A 21,932-nucleotide genomic window follows, 5' to 3' on the forward strand; every position below is an offset into this window, starting at 1 on the left:
GATTTTGAGTGGGTGCAGAGAGAATGGGATCAGTGGAGGGAATGATGGGAAAAGAGACAAAAGAAAATGAGCTCAGTTACAGCGCGTGGAAATGGAGTGTGTCAGTGCAGAGGTCAAAAGAGCAGGTAAAGGTAAAGCAGTGAGGGCAGGAAAGGACAAATATTTTCAGGCAGGTGAATAATTATCCAGGAGTCTCAGCATGCAGAAGTTGGATGGTTGCAAAGGTGCTGCCCCAGAGGTGTTACAGTAGGAGTTCACTTGAATTAGGTAGGGTTAGGAAGGAAAGCCATGCACAATTCAGCTCCTCTAAGAGAAAAACCATCAGCCGCAATTGCCTACCGATTTTATACATTATTAATAAGGTCACATTTAACAGCCAACATAACTCAGTCCAAAAGGTGAAAGAAAAGAAATGAATACAAAACAAGTGCATATATTAATTTTTTTTTGTGTCTATTCTTATAATGTTCAGCTTACAGACCAAGATAAGTTTGGACTTTAATAAATGTTTATGAGGTGAAACTAGTAACATGATCAAGATAGTTTAGTGTTAAAACTAAACCTGACAATTATGGTTCTTGGAACTTAACATTCCAAGATAAAATTAAATGGATAATGTAGGGTCAGAAAGCTCTCGGCTTTCACCAAAATACCTTTATTTGTGTTCCAAAGATGAACAAAGGTCTTATGGGTTTGGAACGATATGAGGGTGAGTAATTAATGACAGAATTTAAATTTTTGGGTGAACTATCCTAGATAAGGATGACAATCAAAAATCAGGCATGCACATTTATATGGCAGTCTATGCAAAACAACAAAATACTATAGTCTAACTAACACAAATGACATACAAACAGGAATGTTCTAACTTAAGAGTGAGACTTACATGGGTGTCCTCTTTCTGCAAGTGAGGGGGAGACAATGATGTGCAGGGTTAACTTTACATGGACAATTTTTACCAAACAAACTGCATTAGAATCAGGGCAAAGTGAAAAAATGGTGAAGAAAGTGCAAGAATGAGAAAGCAAAGAGGTAGGACAGCAGTAGTGAAAGGAAAAATGGAGGTCCAAGAAGTACTTACCTGTTTGACACGCCAAGTCCACATCTTTCTCAAAGTCCGTCTGTGTAAGTGAATGAAGGACAGAGAAGAGATTACTTCAGTTTGTTACAAATGGCATGCTGTCCACAAGTGAACTAAACATATAGAGGCCAATTCTTCATCATTTACATTTGGGTCATACAATTTATGTATGATGAAGGGTGGAGCTAATCTGTTACAGGCAGTATGTGGTGGTTAAAAAGTCCATCAAAAATAAACAAATTGTTCATTTTAGCAATCAAAACGCTGTGTTTCGACAAAGTACTAGTCTAATGCAACACATCTGCAACACCTTAACAGTAAATAGCAGATCCCTTAGCACCAGCACTAATTAAAATGAACCAAAGTGAACATAAATTAGCATACCGCAGTCTGACACAGCTGGGCTTGACTTTCCAAACAAACAAAGCTGATATTATTTTCATGAAAAAAGGGGAGGACTCTTAAAAAAAGATACAGTACAATGGACACAAACTGACTGAGTCCCTCAGGGTAAACCGGAAATGTCCGTCCCAGAGCAGCTCTTTTTAACTCCAGGCCCTCATTGGAATGCAGCATTGGCTATTGCTGCCAAAAGAATTGACTCCCGAAAGAAGTTCAAAACAAAGCTCTAGTCATTGCATTACTCTATGGAACAATTTTAGCATGCCCTAGCGAGAACAACCTGTATGTATGTGTATACCTGCGTGTTGAAGTTAAAAGGAAAAGGCATGAGACAAGAAAATAGATCTGTGACTATGCAAAACTTTTACTGCACAGCCATGGATTCTAAGCAGTTACTTTGCACTAAATAACTTGCTGACAGCTAACAACTTGTCTAATTAGCTGGCTAAAATGCTCACGCTAGGCTGTCAGCTACACTCTAAAATTGACAGCACTAACTCTAAAGCAAACACGTGCAATCAAGCACATTTCAGAGACGTACGGTCATGTGATTGGGCTCCAAGACAAGGCTCTGACTCTGGTGAAGAACATGGGCATGGTTGTGGTTAAGCGTATGCAAGTGGTTGTGGTTCAGGGTGTGGGTGTGGTTCTTGTCGAGTGTGTGGTTGAGAGTATGGACATGGTTGTGGTTGAGGCTGTGGGCATGGTTGTGATTGAGAAGGCAGGTGTGGTTTAGAGTCTGAGTGTGGTTCTGTTGGAGAATGTGGGTGTGGTTATGGCTATGCCTATGACTGTGATTGGTCAAGGCTAGAGGAGGGTGGGTAGGGCAGGTTTGGTGGCAGCCTTGGCAGCACCCAGGTGAATATCGGAGTGAACCGCACTGCTCCTGACTGTAAAGGCTCGGCCGGTGCGGGCCCCTCTGCCGGCAAAGAGGCAGAATGGAGAGAAAGGTAGGGAGAGAGAAAAAATGAGGGGTGAGTTGACGAGAGGAAGCTGAAAGGTGGAGCAGACCTGCAGGGGCGGTGATCCCTCTCATTTAAACCGATCCACACACACACACACACTTGGAGAGTTCCTGCTGTAGTTACCATGGTTACAAGCAAGTCTAGTCTTTGACATGAGCAAATCACTGCAAGGCACTGGCTACAGGGCTTAAAAACTATCTGGAAATACCCCATAAGGTTATAAGTGCTAAGTATGTTACTGACATTCTTGATTGCTTTCTTGTATTTGATATAATTACTGGTAATTTTATTCTAAACTAGTTGACCATTCAAAAAGCTGGGACACACCAAGCCGACTTCAAAGAACTAGCAGTGACGAAAGTCAGCATTGTTGGGCCAAAAAGCTGCGCTCAAACACACCGCACAGACTACAGCCGACGGGAAACTAACACGTGCGTTCTGCACATGCGTGAGCGGAATTAACTGTCTATATCAGCAGCTATCAATAATATACAGTGCAACCGATGGCCAACCGTCGACTTGGAGAGTCCCGGCCAAAAACATTTCAGTATGTGCAATGCTTTTCAAAAAGCTTAAAAAAGCACCAATTATGCCCCTTTTTACAACATGTAATACAAGTTTCAGGTGTCCCCAGAATGTGTCTGTGAAGTTTTAGCTCAAAATACCCCACAAATCATTAATTACATCATTTCTGAAAATGCCTATTTTGAGTTGAAGCAGAAACACGCTGCTTTCATGCTTGTATTTTTAAATGCAAATGAGCTGCTGCTCCCTGCTCCCTTTTCCAGAATAAGGCTGTGCCTTTACACCTCGTTTCTCAGATATTCTGCTAAAAACATCTGTTTGGTTGTTATTATCATGTCTTTTGCGCTGAAATCATGTGTTTTAAAGCCATATCAGTTTAAACTTCTGATATAGTTTTTTTTTCTGAGCGCACACATCCGAAAGCGACTGTCACACGGCATATGAGTACTAAACTAAGTTCTCTTTCATGTCTTATTGCGCTTAAACTGTCAAATACACACAAGTTTATGTTAAAAAAAAACACATAAGTTACAAAAACACAGTAGGTTATGTCATTGAAGAAAAACAGCTGGGAAAGAAATCACATGTTTATATTAGATCTGTATATTGAGTGACAGTAGCATAATATACAGTATTTATACTGCTGTCTACGCTGTTAATATGACCAAAACAATAAAATCACTCACTGCTCTGAACTCAACAGTTGTGGGCGTCAACAGTTGTGGGTGGGGCTTGTAAAATGTTTTTTAAAATTTACAAACCAAATTCGATTTGAAACACAGTCACCCAGTAGCCCATGATGTTTGAAAGAGAAGTCGACCCTCTGAGAGTCCCATGTGAGATGAGATGGAATGGAATGCTATTCACCATGATCTGCACCTGGCCGTTCTTGCAGGAGTCCGGAGAGTTTTCACTGTCATCTTTGCAACCACCCATCCTGCAGCGCACTGCGTCCTGTACCTGCGGGTTGGAAGACATAGGATACAACCAGGGTGACCCACAGAGATCTTAAATTAAATCTAAAACCATGGAATAGTAATATAAAACAAGAAAGCAACCAAACAAATACGAAAACATCAATATTTCAAACTTTTCTAGGGCTGTTAATACAGCAGCAGAATATGGTTGTCAGTCCTGTTTGTGTTCAAACACAATTCCAGCATGAAAGACAGCATCAACCATATTCTATAATAAAAGTGACCCTTTAAAATTTCAGGAGGCACAACTGAATTTTAAAAGTAAATCCGGTTAGTATGCGCTACATGAATGGAACCAGAGTTGACAGTTGTCCGTCAAGTTTGTGCTTTGCTGGTGTCAATCACTAATGTCAGGGTTGTAAGCCTCTCTCGGTTTCTGAAAAAGGGCAGAAAATTAAGTATTGTGTGGTCGAAGAGCAAGACAAAAGAGGGTTCCGGCAGAGGGAATACAATGAAAAGAAAACAGGAATGGTGTCAACACAGATCCAGAACAGAATGTTTGCAGACTAAAACATTTTAAAATAAGTATTAAATCCTTAAAATATTTTTACTATCTGTCATTTTGGTTCTAGGCATTCAGTAAGTTAGAAGAATATTTTTGATCATTATACTCAATTACTGTATAATATGTAGACTGTTAGTAATTCTTAAGATTGTTACATCATTATTAGGAAAGAAAATAATAATAGGAGGGGTGAATATCTTCTTACCATCCTTTGTTGATACTAACATGAATCTAATGATCATAGCAAATATCCTAAAGACATTAGCAGCTTCTATATACTCAGGAGAATCTATCGGTTTTATCTAGTTATTTTAGTAATCTACAGAGGGCGTCTGTATGTGATTTCTCATAAAAATGTGATATTAGTTTATATTCCTGAGTGAAAAAACATTGAAGTGAGCCTGTTTGCATCTCTGCAGGAGGAGTTTACATAACTGCAGATGCACAGGCTCTACAACAATAGGGAGGAAGACACTCCCTTTAATAAAAAAAAAAAAGACAACGTGATAGGCTGTTTCCCCTGACGACAGTGTAGCCTTAGCAACGGGATGCCACTTATTTGCATACAGATTTATGACCAAAACGCCTACGGAATGACCAATTGAAAGCACAGTGTTTCTTAACTATGAAGATCAGAGCTTTTATTGCCAACAAAGAACATAACAGTTAGACTGTCTGGATGAACAGCAAAGGCCCCTCTCAGGTGATTCAATCACTTGAGGACACAGCTAAATACAGGTGTAAAAAGACATCTTAGAAATTGCTCAAACTCTGTATTGACAGAATGAAAATGGTAAATTTAGGGGTACAACAGCTTGTCGCTGGGGAAGTCTGTGATACGCAAAGACATTTATCATATAATGAGATTTCTATTTCAAATAAATGCTGTTTGAACGTTCTATTTATCAAACCTGAAAAAAAAGATCTGCAGTCTCCACAAAAAAAAAAAAAACTACTTTCAACACTTAAATTAATAAGAAATATTTCTTTATTGCACCAAATTAGAATATTAGAATGATTTCTGAAGGATCACTGAAGACTGGAGTAATGGCTGCTGGAAATTTAGCCTAAATTAAATTAAATAGAATTTTAAAATATATTAAATTAGAAAACTATAGTTATTTAAAATATTAGCAATATTTCACAGTATCCCTGTTTTTAATGTATTTTGCTTGATCTCAGACATGATCTAGAAAAAATCCCATCACAAGTGTTCACTGGAGGCACATTTGAGACACGTTAATTCTACAACATGTTGTACATATCCCAAGTGCTTGATCTGCCGCGACCTTTATGGTTTGCAAAGGTTACACACTGAACAAATGACACTTTAATCTACTTGCGTCCTCCGAATAGCATCAATCATATTCTGTTGAAACACTTTATTTATTGACTGCACATTCTCTGCACTGTTTAGTAAATCTCTTCTCTTTCTATTCAACTGAGCATGAGTTATCATGATGCAACATTATTCACTGGCCTAGACCAGAATCTGCAATCAGTCTGCTCCCCTCCCCTCCCCTCAACTAAAATTACGATGTGCAGAAATGCTGGGCTGTTTCGCAAGACAGAGCAGTAGACGCTCTCATTCTCAGAGCTTGTTTATGAATGACTGTCTGCCGAGTCAAAGCTGTAGACGTATAAAAATGACACCCGACGGCATGCCTTCTAGACTCTCTCTGTCTTCATAAATGCATAAGAACAAACTATTCCCACAAACATCCTCCACTCGTTTGCCTGTGCTAATCATGAATGCTGCCTTTCTATTGTTGGCTCTTCCATTTCAAAGCGTACTTTGCACATCAAACTGCATATAGCGCAATGTTCCAGCGCACAAAATACACTCCACTCTCTTGTTTTGCTAAAGCTATTAGGGATTACATCAAAGCCTTGCCAGGGATTTTTATATATTTACTAAAATAATACCAGGATTTATTTTACTCTAATCCTTCGGTTTTGCGATATTGATTTAACATATATGGCTTAGCGATTTAGAACAGATTTTTTCTCTCCCTCCTTAAACTCCAGAAGCATATTGAAAGTCAGCCAAGATTCAGTACATGCTGGAGAGTTGAAACTGTCACATTTTGGCTACAGACCCACTACAATGTGACTATAGCTTGTTCCATCAGTTGATTTATTTATGGCCCGTCAGACCAACCCATTATTACGTGAAAGCAATGCATGCTATTTCAAAAAAATGATTGCGTCAGCGGTCTAAGCCAAGTTTTATTCCTAAGTGGGCCTTAAACTAATGGACTCAAATAAAATTCCTCGTCCAATCTCCATTTAAATACACCTCTGACTGTCCTCTAAGACTGGCAATATAACAGTGAAACTTTTATTTCTTATATTGTTATGGCCAATCACAAGCATATAACATTGTGATGACGACTGAGGTTATCTACGCCAAGGTTTTCAAACTCTTTGATTTCAGAAGCCAGGGATCTCTAAATATGTAAGCATAAAAGTAGTATACGTAACTTTTTAATGACTATGTTTATATGTTTAAATACACATCATATATACAGAAAAAAAAAATGTACGTACTATTATTTTTGTTAAAATAATAATAAAAATATATGATTTGCATCGTTGAAAAGCAGAATATCAAAATCAGTTAATATCAGAAAATTAGAATAATAGTATATTAAATTAATATTCTAAGGTAAAGTTAACATTTTGAAAACCTCCCAAAACAAATATTTATATATATAAATATTTGATGCTATTATATATAATTAGTAATATTTGAGACAATATTTCCTGCCAATATGTTACAAGGTTATTCATTCAAAATTAAACAAAACATAAGAAAAATAAATAAATAAATACAATTCCACACCTGTATTGATCTGTAGAAGCTGGTAGCGGACTACTTTTTCCTTGACTTTGACTAATTAATAAAATAAATATTTTGACTAATTAATAACTTTATCCTTTATAATTGTGACTTAGAATTTCTACACAGATAACTGGATCATTGCCGGATGCATCATAGATGTTGCCCACTGACCTCTCGGCGCATGGCACAGTGCACGGTGATGATGACGAATCCCTGGACTGAGTCAAAGACAGCGAAGAGCACCTGGAAGAGGGTTGATCGGCGGTCTGTGATGGCTAGCACAGCTGACATCCACGTGAGTGCCAACAGGGGGAGAACCACACAAGAGCTCCATAACGACGCCCTGTGCAGAGAGAACACGGAGCAAAATGCAGTTCATCCTCCATGCAGCAAGGTGGCAAAATCACTGCACCTGGAATCATTAGCCATCAGATATTATCAAGATTAGAGTTGAGCTATGGGGTGTTGATGAGGTTTAGAGACCAGCTCTGCATCACAGGCATTTAACTGAGTGTCAATACAGCGCAAATGTATACTTTAATGAGTCATTAAAGTCGCAATAATTAGAAACCTGATATCACAGACCTAGTGATTGCTACATTTTATATATGCAACATACAGGGTATTGTATAATTGTATAATTTAGAATCCCTTGCAAAAAAAAAAAAAAAAAAAAAAAAAAAATGCAGCTACCAAAGTTTTCTGTCATATACAGCAGATTTCCTATTTACAGATAAAAAAAAAAAAAAAAAAAAAAAATTATATATATATATATATATATATATATATATTAGATAGAAATTTCAAAAGAACTTTTGAAAAATTAAATGCATCCCATAAATTTATAAAATCATAATAATATTATGATTATGATATCAATAATATAAAATTCAGCAATTTATGTATTTTGTCCCTTTATTGTTGTTTTATATTTTATTCATAGTATGTTAAATTAATATACAAAGTTAAAATTTCAACACTTATAAACAAAACATTTACAAAATATTTAGCATTCATATTTCGCCATCATATGTAGCAGATTTTCAAATTTGAATATTTTGTGTTTATTTTTATTTCAGATAGAAAGTTCAAAATAACTTGATGAACTAAATGCATCTTAAAAATGAATAAGATCATGATATCAATAAAATCAAATTCAGTAATTCATGTATTTTTTCAATTTGCTGTTGTATGAAATTCTATTCATAGTATATTAAATTACATATAATATTAAAGTTAACAGGTTAACACTTTTTGAAAACATTTTTAAAATTTTTTGCATTTAAATTTCCTCCATATGTATCAGATTTCCAAGTTTCATTTTCTGTTTATTTAATTTTTATAATTAGTTGATTTTATTTAGCAGGAAACAATTTTTACAATGGATAATTTTATAAATAATATAATATAATACTTTAAAAATATAATAATAATATTTTTTTTTTTTCAGTGAACATATACATAGTCAATCCAGTTAGGACACACTCTCAGATTGTTTGCAAAACAGGCAAATAATTGTTGTTCATAATGCTGAGCGCTCATGCTAACATGCCCTGATGAATTTCCAACATGTTGCTAATCCTACCGGAGTGTTTTGGTTCTGCATCATGCAGAGCCTATTTAGATAAATATCAGGTGTCAGTAAGGACAGTAAGGTCACCACAGCTGGCCATCAATTTAACATCTTCACGCTGCACTGACTCAGTCTCCTGCATATGACTGCGATGGGACGGACATTAGCAATGAGACAGAGAAAGAGAACTCAGTATGAGTTCTCATGCTCATATAAGAACAATGCAGAAAAAGGAAGACAAGATTGAGTTGGTAAATGTGAAACAGCATGACTCAAATTCAGTGTCCTCCCCTAACTAACTGTGTAGAAAGAGTGTGGGGTTGATATGGAGAAGGAACGCCGACATCGAAGAAAATGAGGTAATTGGTGGAATCATGTGAACATGGCCCTCCAAACTTCCTTTAGGAAGTCCTCTTCATTAATTTCTATGAATGGAAGTTGTATTATGGCACCACACACACATGCCCCATATTTATACTCGGATAGCGGAGACAGAAAAAGCAGACAGCAAGGACAAATGAGGAACAAAAAAATGACAAAGAGAAAGAGGAACAGAGAAGCGATATCATTCATTTCATTATCATTTCAATAACATGACTACCTCCAGCAAACAGCAGAGATGAGTCCAATTTATCTAAAGCCAAAAGAATCAGAGGTGGCCCTTGATCCACACTCTGGTTCTTTACCTCTTCAAAGAGCACAATCCTCCATGTTTGTGTGTACGTGTATGTATTTGTGTTTTTGAAATGACTGTCAATTTAATGAATTTGTATTAATGATATATAAAAATACAATTAATATTTAAGAACTTGACATGTTTTTCCATTTTTCATGGTTTTTCCAATCCTTACCTCTATGTTTTTGCAAAAAGCAAAAAACAAAAATCCTGTCATGTTTTTGTCTAATAAGTATTTTAAAATCCTTGAAATAAGATAAACAACAAGATATTAAGACTTTTAGCAAGTGTATTTTGTCTTACTGCAGTGGCAGGTTTTAACATTTAACAGAAGAATTGTAAAATAATTTTGGCAAATTGTAAAATAATTAAAGAATTGTAAAATAATTTTGTGTCAAAAAAACAAAGAAAAAACACTTGTACCAAAGACACATTTTCTAGAAACAAGTCTTAATATCTTATATAATTATACAAAAATACTTTAAGAATTTTATAAGTGCAAAGATGTACACTGGCATATGAGCACAAAAAAATAAAAAGGCACCGAATAAATGCCTCCTAAGGGCTGGTTCACACAGAGCAGGTTTTTCCATTCCACTGGGAAACTTCTTCATTTTATTTTTTTCTATGTAAACACATGCTAGACAGCCATCTTTGATCACTGCGTTTGTGTATGACACAGTGTCCTAAAAATGCTCAAATTTTAAAAAATGCATCTCGAGACGTCTCTGTTTTCCCCCCTTCCACCGCCCACGTCTTGCATTTTTCAAAGCAAAACCTTGTTCTGTGTGAATGGCCCCTAAGTCTGTCTTGGACACTTTTATAACTCGACTACAAACCATATTGCACTGAATTGTGGTTTCCGTATGCTTATATTTGACAAATAAACGATATATCGATTTCCATTTTTGCAATGTCTGTTCAATGATTTGCAATACTGTAATGCCTTAAACGATCTTCTGTGAGGGCATTTTTCAGCAAAGATTTAATAAAATGTAGTGCGCAGACAGGCTCTTTGAAGAGTTTCTGTTTCTTACTGTCAGTGTTGGGCTCTAGAGATAGAAAGAGAGAGAAAAGAAAGAAATGGAGAGAGAAAGAAAGAGACAAAGAGAGAATATGGAATGAGACTAACATGGCACTGCTGGCGGTAGAGCTGGACAGGGCGGTACTGGAGATCACGCCGCACTTGGAGCATTTCAGGAGCAGCCTGCTACGCGCTTCCAACGGCGGACTTCAGGACACACACACACACACACACACACACACACACACATATTCATACGGGAAAGAAATGGACGTGACACAGAAGCAGGGAGGTAGGAGGAATATATTTTAAAAAACAAACTCATAAATATCCATACACAAACACACATTCATGCCAATACACACAAACAGCACAAATGTAAAAGGTTTGAATGTAGAATGTAGGGGAATTGCAAATGGAATAATGACGACAAAACACATACATAAGGAAAGGGAACACAAAACAGAGAGGAAAAAGAAAGAGAAAGAGAAAATTAAAGTAATGCCAAGAAATCAGCATCAAGCAATGAACAACAGCAACGGCAGAGTGAGATCTGTAATGAATGTCACAGCGTGAAAGTAGCTTGCGTGTGTGTGAGCGAGAGAAAGAGAGAGACGATGATGGCAGGAAAATGAGAAAATTGAGAGAAACACTGTAAAATGCGATCACAGATCATTAACAATCAGCAGATGAGGCAGATGGGAGCTGCAAAGACTAACCTACTTCAGCTGCTCACTGAAGTGTGTGTGTGTGTGTGTGTATTAGAGGAGTATTTGTGTGTGAAAACAGGAGAAAGGCTGCTGTGGAGAGAAGAATAGTCTATCGCTGTTGACACACACACACACACACCTGATACCACTCATAACCCCCTGATTTGTGTCAGCATTGTTAGAAAGCTGATCAGCATGTCCAGGATGGTCTCCCTCAGTTCATTAACCAGGAAGTTCAGTTTTTAATGAACCCTGTTACAATCCCCCTCAGCTTTATAAATAAGGGTCTGCTATGTAAAAGTGGCACTAAAAATGTAAAGGACATTGAATACTTTTCCAATCAGGAAAAATGGATTATGTATGTGTGAATATGTGAATACAAATGTATTTTGTCTTGTGCCATTGGGAGATTTTTCCACTTGGTTTTAGTGAAAAAATAAAGTGAGATCTATGCTTAATCCAACTAAAATGGAAAAAGACAAATTATACCTATATTCATTATACATTCTTAGAAAATCTTGATGTATCAGGAAATTATTATGCAGTTTTACATCCTGGGTAAACTATTCTTGTTTTAAGGACAAGACTAATACTTCACATTGACTACAAAATAGGGGGGGGGGGGGGCATTATGGTTTCCACAATTTTTTTTAGCAGCTATCTATAGTTACCTGCATAATCTATAATAATAGACACAGCCAATTTTATTAATTGAGAAATTAATTTTGTAAGGAATAATTCTCAATGTTGTTGTAGTTGTCAGTCGTGTGTGTCATGTGTTCCTGCCTCTTGTGTCCATATTTGGTTTGTTTCCTGTCCTCTTCTAGTGTGATCATTAGTTAATCCTTGTCCAGCTGTGTTTGTCTCGTTATCTATGATTTACCTGTGTATTTATAGTCCTGTCTGTTCAGTTTCATTTCGTCTGGTCTACTCGTTACTCGCCGGTGTTCCAGTCTGTGTCAGCCTTGCCATGCCTTGTCCTGCCTTGCCATGCCTTGATGTCATCATAAAGCCTATATTTTGAAGTTACATCCTCGTCTGCGTGTTCCTGTGTCCCCCTCGTGTGTGCACGTGACAGTAGTCATATGCACGTTCCATACAGTTTGTCTGAGTTGTGCATTGATTTGTGCGGTGAGCTTTAATGCGGGTGGTTCTGATATATCACAGCCACTTCTCAAACCTCAGATGACTTTTATGATGCACAATTAATTTAAACACAGTCAGTTATGTCTTAAGATTGATTTTATGGATTAAGACATTTTACTTAATGCTGTCGAGTGTAACAAATCTGCTTTAAAATTAAATGAATTGATAATTAAATACTCTTGACATTTTCACATAATTGTGAAAAAACAAACAAAATGGTTACCCATTTTATTTATCTTTTAGATCTTTTGTCATTTTGTTCATAGGCAGTTTCCTTGATTTTAATTATAGGACATCATTACATTGCTGTCTTGCTGCCAGCCAATATTTCAATGAACATGACAACAGAAAGTAATTTGAGACAACTTAATCCAGATATTTTAATCTAATTCTCTAACTTGTTTGAAGAACCAAATTATCCTGAGATCAATTATCAGGATTAAAAGATATGACATCTGTCAAATCATCTCAGATGTATTAAGCAAGGTACAAAGAACAGACCCCAGCACAACTGTTTTCAAAATTAATAAGAAATAAGAAATTAAGACATAAGTCTATTTTGGCTAAATGGAATTCATTTGTTTAGTGTTTTATTGGTTTACTGAACAGACATCCTACACTTGACTCAAACTCGGCAGTTAATTCAACTCTTTTGACTGTATAGAGCTCCAAAATCATAAAAAAATACACAAAACTACTGTACATACAGCTACTTTAACCCATTTGGTTTGAATTTAGTGTGTGTTCTGAGATGCTGATTGAAAGTGTAAAGGAAACAAAAGACAGCCTCATGTCACAGACTTGGAGAAAGTGCTCTGAACATCAGAAATATGGAAATGAGGGGCACTCAGGATCAGCATTGAAGAGCAGCAGCTTGTTGCAACAGTGGACTTGTGTTTCATTTACACACACAGCCTTACAACACAGAAAGCATGATGCTAAATTTAGTTTAGTATTTAATTTACTAAAAATGACTGTTTAGGAATATGTCCACCACAATACTACTACTACTACTAATAATAAAGGATTGTGAAGAAAATATGACTAAGGTTTCTTAAAATATGATTAAGGTTTCTTGCTAAGGTTTATGAGAGGTTTTAATGCATTGCAATGCAGTTGCTTACTGGAACACTTCCAATTATCCGATACTGCGGTCTCTAGATATGACTCGGGTCCCTCCTTGAGGTCTATTTTATTGCCTCCAGGTGTAGTCAGGTTGCTTAAAAAAGTAAAAGCACCCCTTCTCAAATAATCAGATATTTTGAGGTAACATTCATGCACAAAGCATAAAGAGTTAAGCTGTAAAATGTAATATTTGGGATTGCACTCTTAAAAATAAAGATGCTTCAATAAAGATGCCATAGAAGAACCTTTCTGTCTAAATGGTTCCATAAAGAACCTTTCTGTTTCACGAAAGATTCTTTGTGGTGACAGAAGGCTCTTCAGATTATTAAAAAGGTAAGAAAGAGATGGTTCTTTAAAGAACCTTTGACTGAATGGTTCTTTGTGGAACCTAAAATGGTGTGAAGAACCTTTAAAGCACCTTTATTTTTAAGAGTGTAAGGACTGACAGCAAACCCCTAAAACCTAAATATGAGCAATGAACAGTGATGTTGGCTGAACTAAAAAAAAAAAATGATTGCAACAGCATATGCACTGTATGTGAAAGACAGCATGAGAGAGTGTGTGAATATGAAAATAAGTCCAATTGAATTTAAACTCTAGGACATTTTTATATCAAAGACGTTGAAAAATCCATAGTTAACCATTGCAGCTCCCAATATGCATTGATCTCCCTTGTACATAAACATTACATGAAAAGAAAAGTGGAGAAACGACAAATCAATTAGGGCAAAATTGCAGAACGTACTCTTGGCTGGAGGGATTACAAATATCCAGTCATTGGATTAGCTCAGATCTCTGATTAGCTCCTCATTCAATTAGTAAGACATACAGTTTCCTGCCAAGACGTCGGTATGGTGGTCCACCAAAGCAATGCCACATATCTAAATGACATTTACACAGCATACACTCAATGCGGAGAGGCTATTGGTAGCTATTAGATGCACTAATTCAGTTGCACTGCGAGCATTAAGGCTGTTCTCATGCCTTCATTACAGAACTAGTGAAAACATGTTCATGCATGACAATGAGCTTGACAGCAGTTGAACCGTGAGCTCATTTTAAACAATGTAGTGCACTTATCTTCGCTTAAAAATGGGGGTTTCTGATGCAGCGTTAGTTTAATTAAAGACGAAGGGCTGTGAGAATGCTCTTGAAGTTTCTAGGTAGTGGATTCATGGAGCGGAATGGGAATATTCAATCTCTCAGTGCGATTTAGCCTCTCGTTTGAGGTGAGGGATGTGGCGGTCCACTCATTAACACAAGTGTTTAATGGATCACTCTGCTTTGTGTCCAATCAAACAAAGGCAAAACAGAACAAGCGTTTTAAAAGCACAAGGGCTCCTTGATCCTGTCAGTATATGCAGTTGCATGAACAATGAATATACACTTAGCTAATGACAGAGCTATCAGAGGACTAGCCTGAGGTTAGCAGGCCAGCAAATCAATACAAGTCCATTAATGAAGCTGCCATATCTTGGCTTTCAGTCTGATGTTTTTTCAACTTTTAGTGTGTGTGTGTGTGCGTGTGTGAGAGAGAGAGCATGGGCAATTTATTTTGCCCATACAAATACTTGACAGGATATTTTAAAACCTTCAACAGGCCAGTTGTAAATGAATGACTTTCTGACCAGAAATAGATGGGTATCAAATAGCCATCACTTTGACCTTCACTTACCCTGCTCTCTGCTTTTTGGACTTGTCTGAGATGCCATCTCTAGACATGAGCTTGTTGAAGACCACTATCCCAATCAGCATGTTCACCTGCGGGAAAGAGATAGAGGGTGTGTTATTTGTTTTGTTAGAAGGGTTTTTTATGTTAGATTATGCTGGTTATTTCAAGTCAAGATCTTATTTAGACTGTAACATGGAACCATCATAATTCTTGTGGTGAGAGCAGTGTTGTTTGTTAGTAACAGGGTTATTCTCCAATTAAGAACTGAATCAAGGATGCCTTACAATTCAACTCTCTAATTCAATTTGAATTTAAGTAGCAACCAAATGCAGAATTGCAATTCCAATCTGAATGTCATGAAATATAATTGAAATTCATATAGCTGTACTTTTATCTAGAAAATAAAAGTTTGTCAAGTTTGAAAGTCTGGGAAAAAAAAGTTTAAAAAGCCTCAAATTTTAAAGGTTTATAGACTCATAGATGATATATAGACAGATACAACAGATCAACAGAACGGTGGCTAGATATAATAAATAAAATGATAGACAAAATGCTAGAATGAGAGAGAATGATAGAAAGATAGAATGATAGATAGAACGGTAGAACAATAGATAGATAGATAGATAGATAGATAGATAGATAGATAGATAGACAGACAGACAGACAGACAGACAGACAGACAGACAGACAGACAGACAGATAGATAGATAGATAGATAGATAGATAGATAGATAGATAGATAGATAGATAGATAGATAGATAGATAGATAGATAGATAGATAGATAGATAGATAGGCAAATAGAATGATAGAACAAGGGATAGAATGATAGAGAGCTAGAACACTACAATGATAAAACAGAGAATGACAGAACAATAGACAGACAGACAGACAGACAGATAGATGATAGATAGATAGATAGATAGATAGATAGATAGATAGATAGATAGATAGATAGATAGATAGATAGATAGATGTAAGACAGAATGTAATGTAATTACACTCAGGGTAGCGTGACAAAGCAGTGTTGCATGGTGACGTTTAACCCTGGAGCATTTACAGCAGTGGCTCTCTAACAACCTGTGACAGGTGTTGTAGATTTAAGCCTGGAACCAAATAAGCAGGTGGGATCATGAAGGAACAGTAATGCCCTCATGTCTCTCACCCACTCTCTCTCAGCAGATTGTTGTCCAGTCCGCTTCAGCCAGCTGCCCACTGGACACACAGAGCACTGAAGAGGAGCTTAGACAAAGGCCATGGAAAGACACCCCCCCCCCCCCCACACACACGTTACTGAATTTTTGGTACACAAAGGATTTGAGCCAAGCCTATACTGTACCTCTTGTATTACAACAGCAGGGCATATGGTTGTAGGTCACAAGACAGTCTCTTCCTGTTAAGGGACATCTGACTGCTCTGCACCAACGCATGGACTGTGACTATGGCAGCTGCATTCAACTTTGTTAAAGTAGGGGTCAGCAGTCTATATATATATATATATATATATAGATGGATGGTGTTGAATTTAATAATAATGTGTTTAGTACCATGTTGTTATGATGCTTACATTGCTAAGCTTTAAATGTTTCTTAAGCTAATATTACATTAATATTGTAATTTAACATTTTATTTTACTCTAAAATAAAGTTTAGTTCATTAACATTATTACATGCATGTATCATGGACATGTTAATTTACAAATATTTATATCCTAAATCTAAAATAATATATCCATACTCTATCCTACTCAAATGTATAGGGTCAGTAAGATTTTATTTTTGTTTTTGAAAGAAGTCTCTTATGCTCAGCAAGGCTGCATTTATTTGATCAAAAATACAATAAACAGTACTATGATTAAATAGTATTACAATTTAAAATATCTGTTTTCTATTTGTATATTTTAAAATGTAATTTTTAATTTTAGCAGCCATTACTTCATTATTCAGTGTCATATTATCATTCAGATATCATTCTAATATTTCGTGCTCAAGAAACATTTCCAATTATTACCCATCTATATCTTACTGACCCCAAACTTTTGAATGATAGTGTATTTTGTCCATAATACATTCATTTTAATTTGTGTCAATGATTAAAGATGTTAAATATGTATTAATATATGTTGAATAAAATTAATAGACACTGTAAAAGTATTATTCATTATTTGTTCATGTTAGATATTGCATCAACTAATGTTTTACCCAAGCGTTACACACACACACACACACACACACACAAAAAAATAGTTTGAGATGAAACAATAATTGGCTGGACCCACAACAGATCCCCTGTTGACAAGTCCTGCACTAAATTAACACTAAGCCTGTTCAGTCTACTCCGAGAGCATATCCAACCTATCAAGTCTAACGCGTTTACGAGTGCCGTTCGTATTCTCATCATGCGAGGTGCTTGCTTAGACAATAGGTCTACATTTTACTATTTGCTCGAGGCAAGATTAATTATTTTTCCATTAATTAGATTAGCCTCTCCAAGGAGGGAGCCAGCATCTCCAGATGCCCAAATCTCATTTGCAGTTGTTTGTTTGAGTGGGCCGCTTCACGACACCACCAAGAAACAAACAACGCAAATCACATCTGACCATGAAAAAAAATGCAAACACCTAACAGAAAACACACAGCACCTGAGACCGGGGCTGTGGACGATATACACACACACACACACACACACACACACACACAATTTGGTTGCTTTGGGTTAATAAGCTCATCAGGTTCACTCATGCATTTTAACATGATATACACTGATGAAAAATACACACATTTGAAATGAGGCAGGCCTCAACTCTAATCTCATTAGTGATTTTCTCTTCGCCTGCTGGCTTGATATATTTAAAATGCATATTAAAGTGGGTGGAGCTCATGTTGGTTAAATCTAGCCAATGAAAATGCAGAAAGTCTGAAACCTACCAGTACAATGACAGCAGCGGGACCGACAAAAGCATAGAGCAGCCCTCCTTCCAGAGACAACCAACAACTGGAATTGAGAGAAAGAAAGAGATGCAAATTACAAGAGAGAGTTGAGACATTGTTGGCTTCAGAAAAAAAGGTATTTTTGCAGTATTCATTAACCTTTAATCATTTTTTTCCCACACAAATAAATATTAAGTAAAAAAAAAAAAAATAATAATTCTGCTTGGACTCTAACCAAATTTATTCCCTAAATTAAGAGACTGAAGCAGATATCTCAACCGCAACCTCTGCATCTTACTACTTGGTTACTGGAAATATCATATTGTTAAAGTGCTTTCATTGCAGAGACCAAATAAAGGTATTGCCTGTTAAAGTTCTACACCAACATGCAGCTTTACAAAAGCTGGAAGGTCATACTTTATAGATGAGCATTATTAATCATGATTTTAATGGAGCTAATGTTCTGGTCAAGTGCAATCAAACATATTTCAATTTAGTTTGTATTCTGAAGTCCGCTGAAATGTCCGCTGTGAAAAGATCATAGACGTATGCACTCAATCATGCATTCGCATGTGGAAGACTGTAGAGAAGAGTGCCTGTGAAGTAAGCAGGCTGTTACTGAGCCCGGCGGTGAGGTTATCTGAGGCTGCTGACTTCTTGGCAGTCTTTCCAAAATGTGTCCTTTGTTTGAGGTGAATCCATGTGTCAGACGTATCCAATTAAAGCGCTCAAAGGCCACCATTGTTTTCAACTTTTGTCTCAGATTAGTCAGGGAGCTCCCTGGTTGAAATCAATAGCTTAGCAGTGCAGTAAAGACAGAAACCATTATAATCAGAGCAGCAGAAAATGGTCACCACTTTGTGGGAATCCATAGGAATAGAGGAAGGACAGGACTCTCTGACTCAAGATTCATTCTGAAAAATGTATTTCAAAGTAAAAGGTCAATCTCAATTTTAAAGAAAAACAGAGTTCACACCACAGCTATAACAATAAAGGCACAGAGAAACGATATCGTTGGAATCACTTCCAGAACGATTTTTTCCAGCTGATGAAGGATAAAATCATTGACACCCAATCAGAATCAATCCTACTGTCATGAGCTCGAGAATTTAAAGTGGCAGACGAGTGTGCGCATAGAATACACAGACTATATCGTTCCCTGGTGTGGTCGCTAATATTGTTGTCTTTATAGTTATTGTTCTTGGTGTGAACGGGGCTTTAGAATTGTAAAACTCTATATACCGGAATGAAATGTGCCATATAGAGTGCAATAAATGTCAAATGTGTATTTTCCAAATTCACGTCAAATATTTTTTAGGTTGGTAGTTTGTACTAAATGTTTATGTTTTGAATGCCACTATTATTTACGTTTGTTTTATACTGATATATATAAAATTGTATGTGTTTGTATTAGATGTACTGTAGGTACTTCTGTATTAATTTTAATATCCAAAGATCACTGAGACTTGATTTACTGTAACCATTGAAATAGCACCAGAACAATGTTTTAATGTAAGGTAAATGCTTTTCTTGTGAGACTGTGCTGCATCAGTGATACTTACTAACTTGGCGTGCCGTAACCTCTGGCCCGAGTAAAACCCACAGATACAGCGACCACAAGGGCTGGAAGACCTGCAAGATAAAGCATTAAATAAAAATAAAACTCAGCCCACTGAAATCCAAAAGTTTGTTTAATTGCTTAACTCATTATTTTAAATGCAAAATGTGGTGGCAAAATTAATTATTTACTGATAAAGAAATTGAGTTGAAAAACTTTTTTTTTGACAATTTAAATATTGACATGCAGTGAAAGCCAAGAGATGTTATACATCTAGTCTGCATGAGAAAACTGCCTAACCACATATAATAACAGAGGACAAGCACTGCTAGAAGGAAAATTATGAACAGAAAAAGCGACCTAGAATTTTTCATTTTTTCAGAACCATTAATGGCAAATGGCCAGAGGCTGGAGGGGAAGTTAGCTGAAGTAATCTCCTCTCACATTGGTGACTTTCTGTAGCTTGTGCCCTTTTCATGGACAAATGCACATGGCATACAGGTACACCATTCCCCCCTGTGCGCAGTGCCCTCCCAGACCCCAGACACGCTACTTTAGCAGAGAGCAATCCCCATGGGTCTCTGTGTATGTATCTTTTTTCATGAGGCCGAAGTGTAGCAGTGTAAGCATTCCCGTCTGTGTTCTGTAAAAGTGCTCCACAGGGCAAGTACACAGAGCACGCACTGTGACTCTCTTATAGAAATACTGTGAATGCTAGCTGGAACCAAAAAGCTTTTATGACGTACAGTATAATGTCATTAAATGCACATTACTGTGTTTTGCTTCAGGTGTTAACTTTCAAATGCATATATTTAAAATGTTTCAGTTCAGAAATCCAAGGGCACAACGTTTGAAATAACATGTTCAGTATAGAAATTTAATTTTAATTTTCATAAATTTAATTAATTTTCATTTAATCAGTTCATAAAATGGCATAATGTGTAAAATTAGCACGTTCACTATAAAAATGTATATGCATACATTTATTTGAAACTGCCCAATAATTATAATTAATAATTTATTTATTTGAAGAAATTAATACACTTTTTCAGCCAGAAAAAATACAAATAAAAAAAAAAATCAGGTCTGAAACAAACAAACAAACAAAACAGGGGGTTGGGGGGTTCAGAAAAAAGTCAGAGCTTCCCATTTTATAAATAAGATGTACAAAAATATCATAAAATTAACTTAAAAAAAGCATGCAATTGCAAATATTAACTTGTCTTGGAATAGTAAATATGTATATTTGTTATTTTTATTTAAAAATAAAAATTAATTAATTAATAAAATCCCAAAAGCTTCAAAAACAACAACAAGAATGAATGAATGAAAGAAAGAAAGAAAGAAAGAAAGAAAGAAAGAAAATGCAATATTTATATTTATAATAATATAATAATTAGATATAATATTATATAATTATATAACATTTTTTATTCATTTTTTTATATTTGTGGTTTCATTGTGAAGAAACTATATCATATAAATGTTCATGCATTTATCAGGTTATGAAAATGCAATATGAATGAATGATGCATTTATATAGTGCTTTATTATGTATTGCTGTACACCCAAAGCGCTTTACAATCATGGGGGGGTATCTCCTCAACCACCACCAGTGTGTAGCATCCACCTGGATGATGCGACGGCAGCCACAGGACAACGGCGCCAGTGCATTCAACACACAATATTTATATTTATAATTTATTTAGTTATTTTTATAATTGTATAATTGTATATAATTGCATTTTACTATTTAGTATATAGTAGTAAACATTATCATAGCTAAAGTTTCCCATCTCGAGACTGAAGAAAGTTTACTTATTGTTCCTTGATTACACTGACGTGTACAGTGACCTTTATTTTGTAGAATCCCATCCTCTCTCTCCTCCCGGTGTGTGTGAGGGCTTCCTAGCCTCTCCTGCTGGTGTCATCCCTATTGTGTTTGCCATCACAGTCAGGGAGGCCAGCTTTACTCATGTGCTAATTAGACCTATCCATTCTTCTCACTCTATGTCTGTGTGCCACGTCCACACATAATGAGCTCTCCTCTGAAATATTCATGTAATTAACAATGCTCTGATTAACTCTGGAAATTAAAGGCAATTAGAAAAACTCCGGTTTATAGAACAGGACTGAAAGACATGGGAAGGGAGGAGATGAGCGGGATCCAAATGCAGCTCTGAAGGAAGCAGCACACAATGAAGAAACATAAGTTTGCT

The 21,932-nt window shown here is 36.3% G+C and overlaps 1 protein-coding gene across 1 annotated transcript in view; it reads right to left on the reverse strand.

The window, feature by feature from the left end:
* adgrb2 (adhesion G protein-coupled receptor B2) overlaps nt 1–21,932 on the reverse strand; it is a gene marked incomplete at its 5' end in the record, with an annotated part of 133,142 nt that overhangs the window by 23,379 nt on the left and 87,831 nt on the right. The window contains 8 exons of the mRNA XM_079442574.1: nt 887–901; nt 1,082–1,121; nt 3,841–3,933; nt 7,472–7,643; nt 10,682–10,780; nt 15,230–15,315; nt 18,153–18,219; nt 19,718–19,787. Coding sequence (XP_079298700.1) covers nt 887–901; nt 1,082–1,121; nt 3,841–3,933; nt 7,472–7,643; nt 10,682–10,780; nt 15,230–15,315; nt 18,153–18,219; nt 19,718–19,787 — 642 coding nt within the window. The remainder of the gene's footprint in view (nt 1–886; nt 902–1,081; nt 1,122–3,840; nt 3,934–7,471; nt 7,644–10,681; nt 10,781–15,229; nt 15,316–18,152; nt 18,220–19,717; nt 19,788–21,932) is intronic.

Source organism: Barbus barbus (assembly GCF_936440315.1).
Source record: "Barbus barbus genome assembly, chromosome: 19".
Lineage (NCBI taxonomy): Eukaryota > Metazoa > Chordata > Actinopteri > Cypriniformes > Cyprinidae > Barbus > Barbus barbus.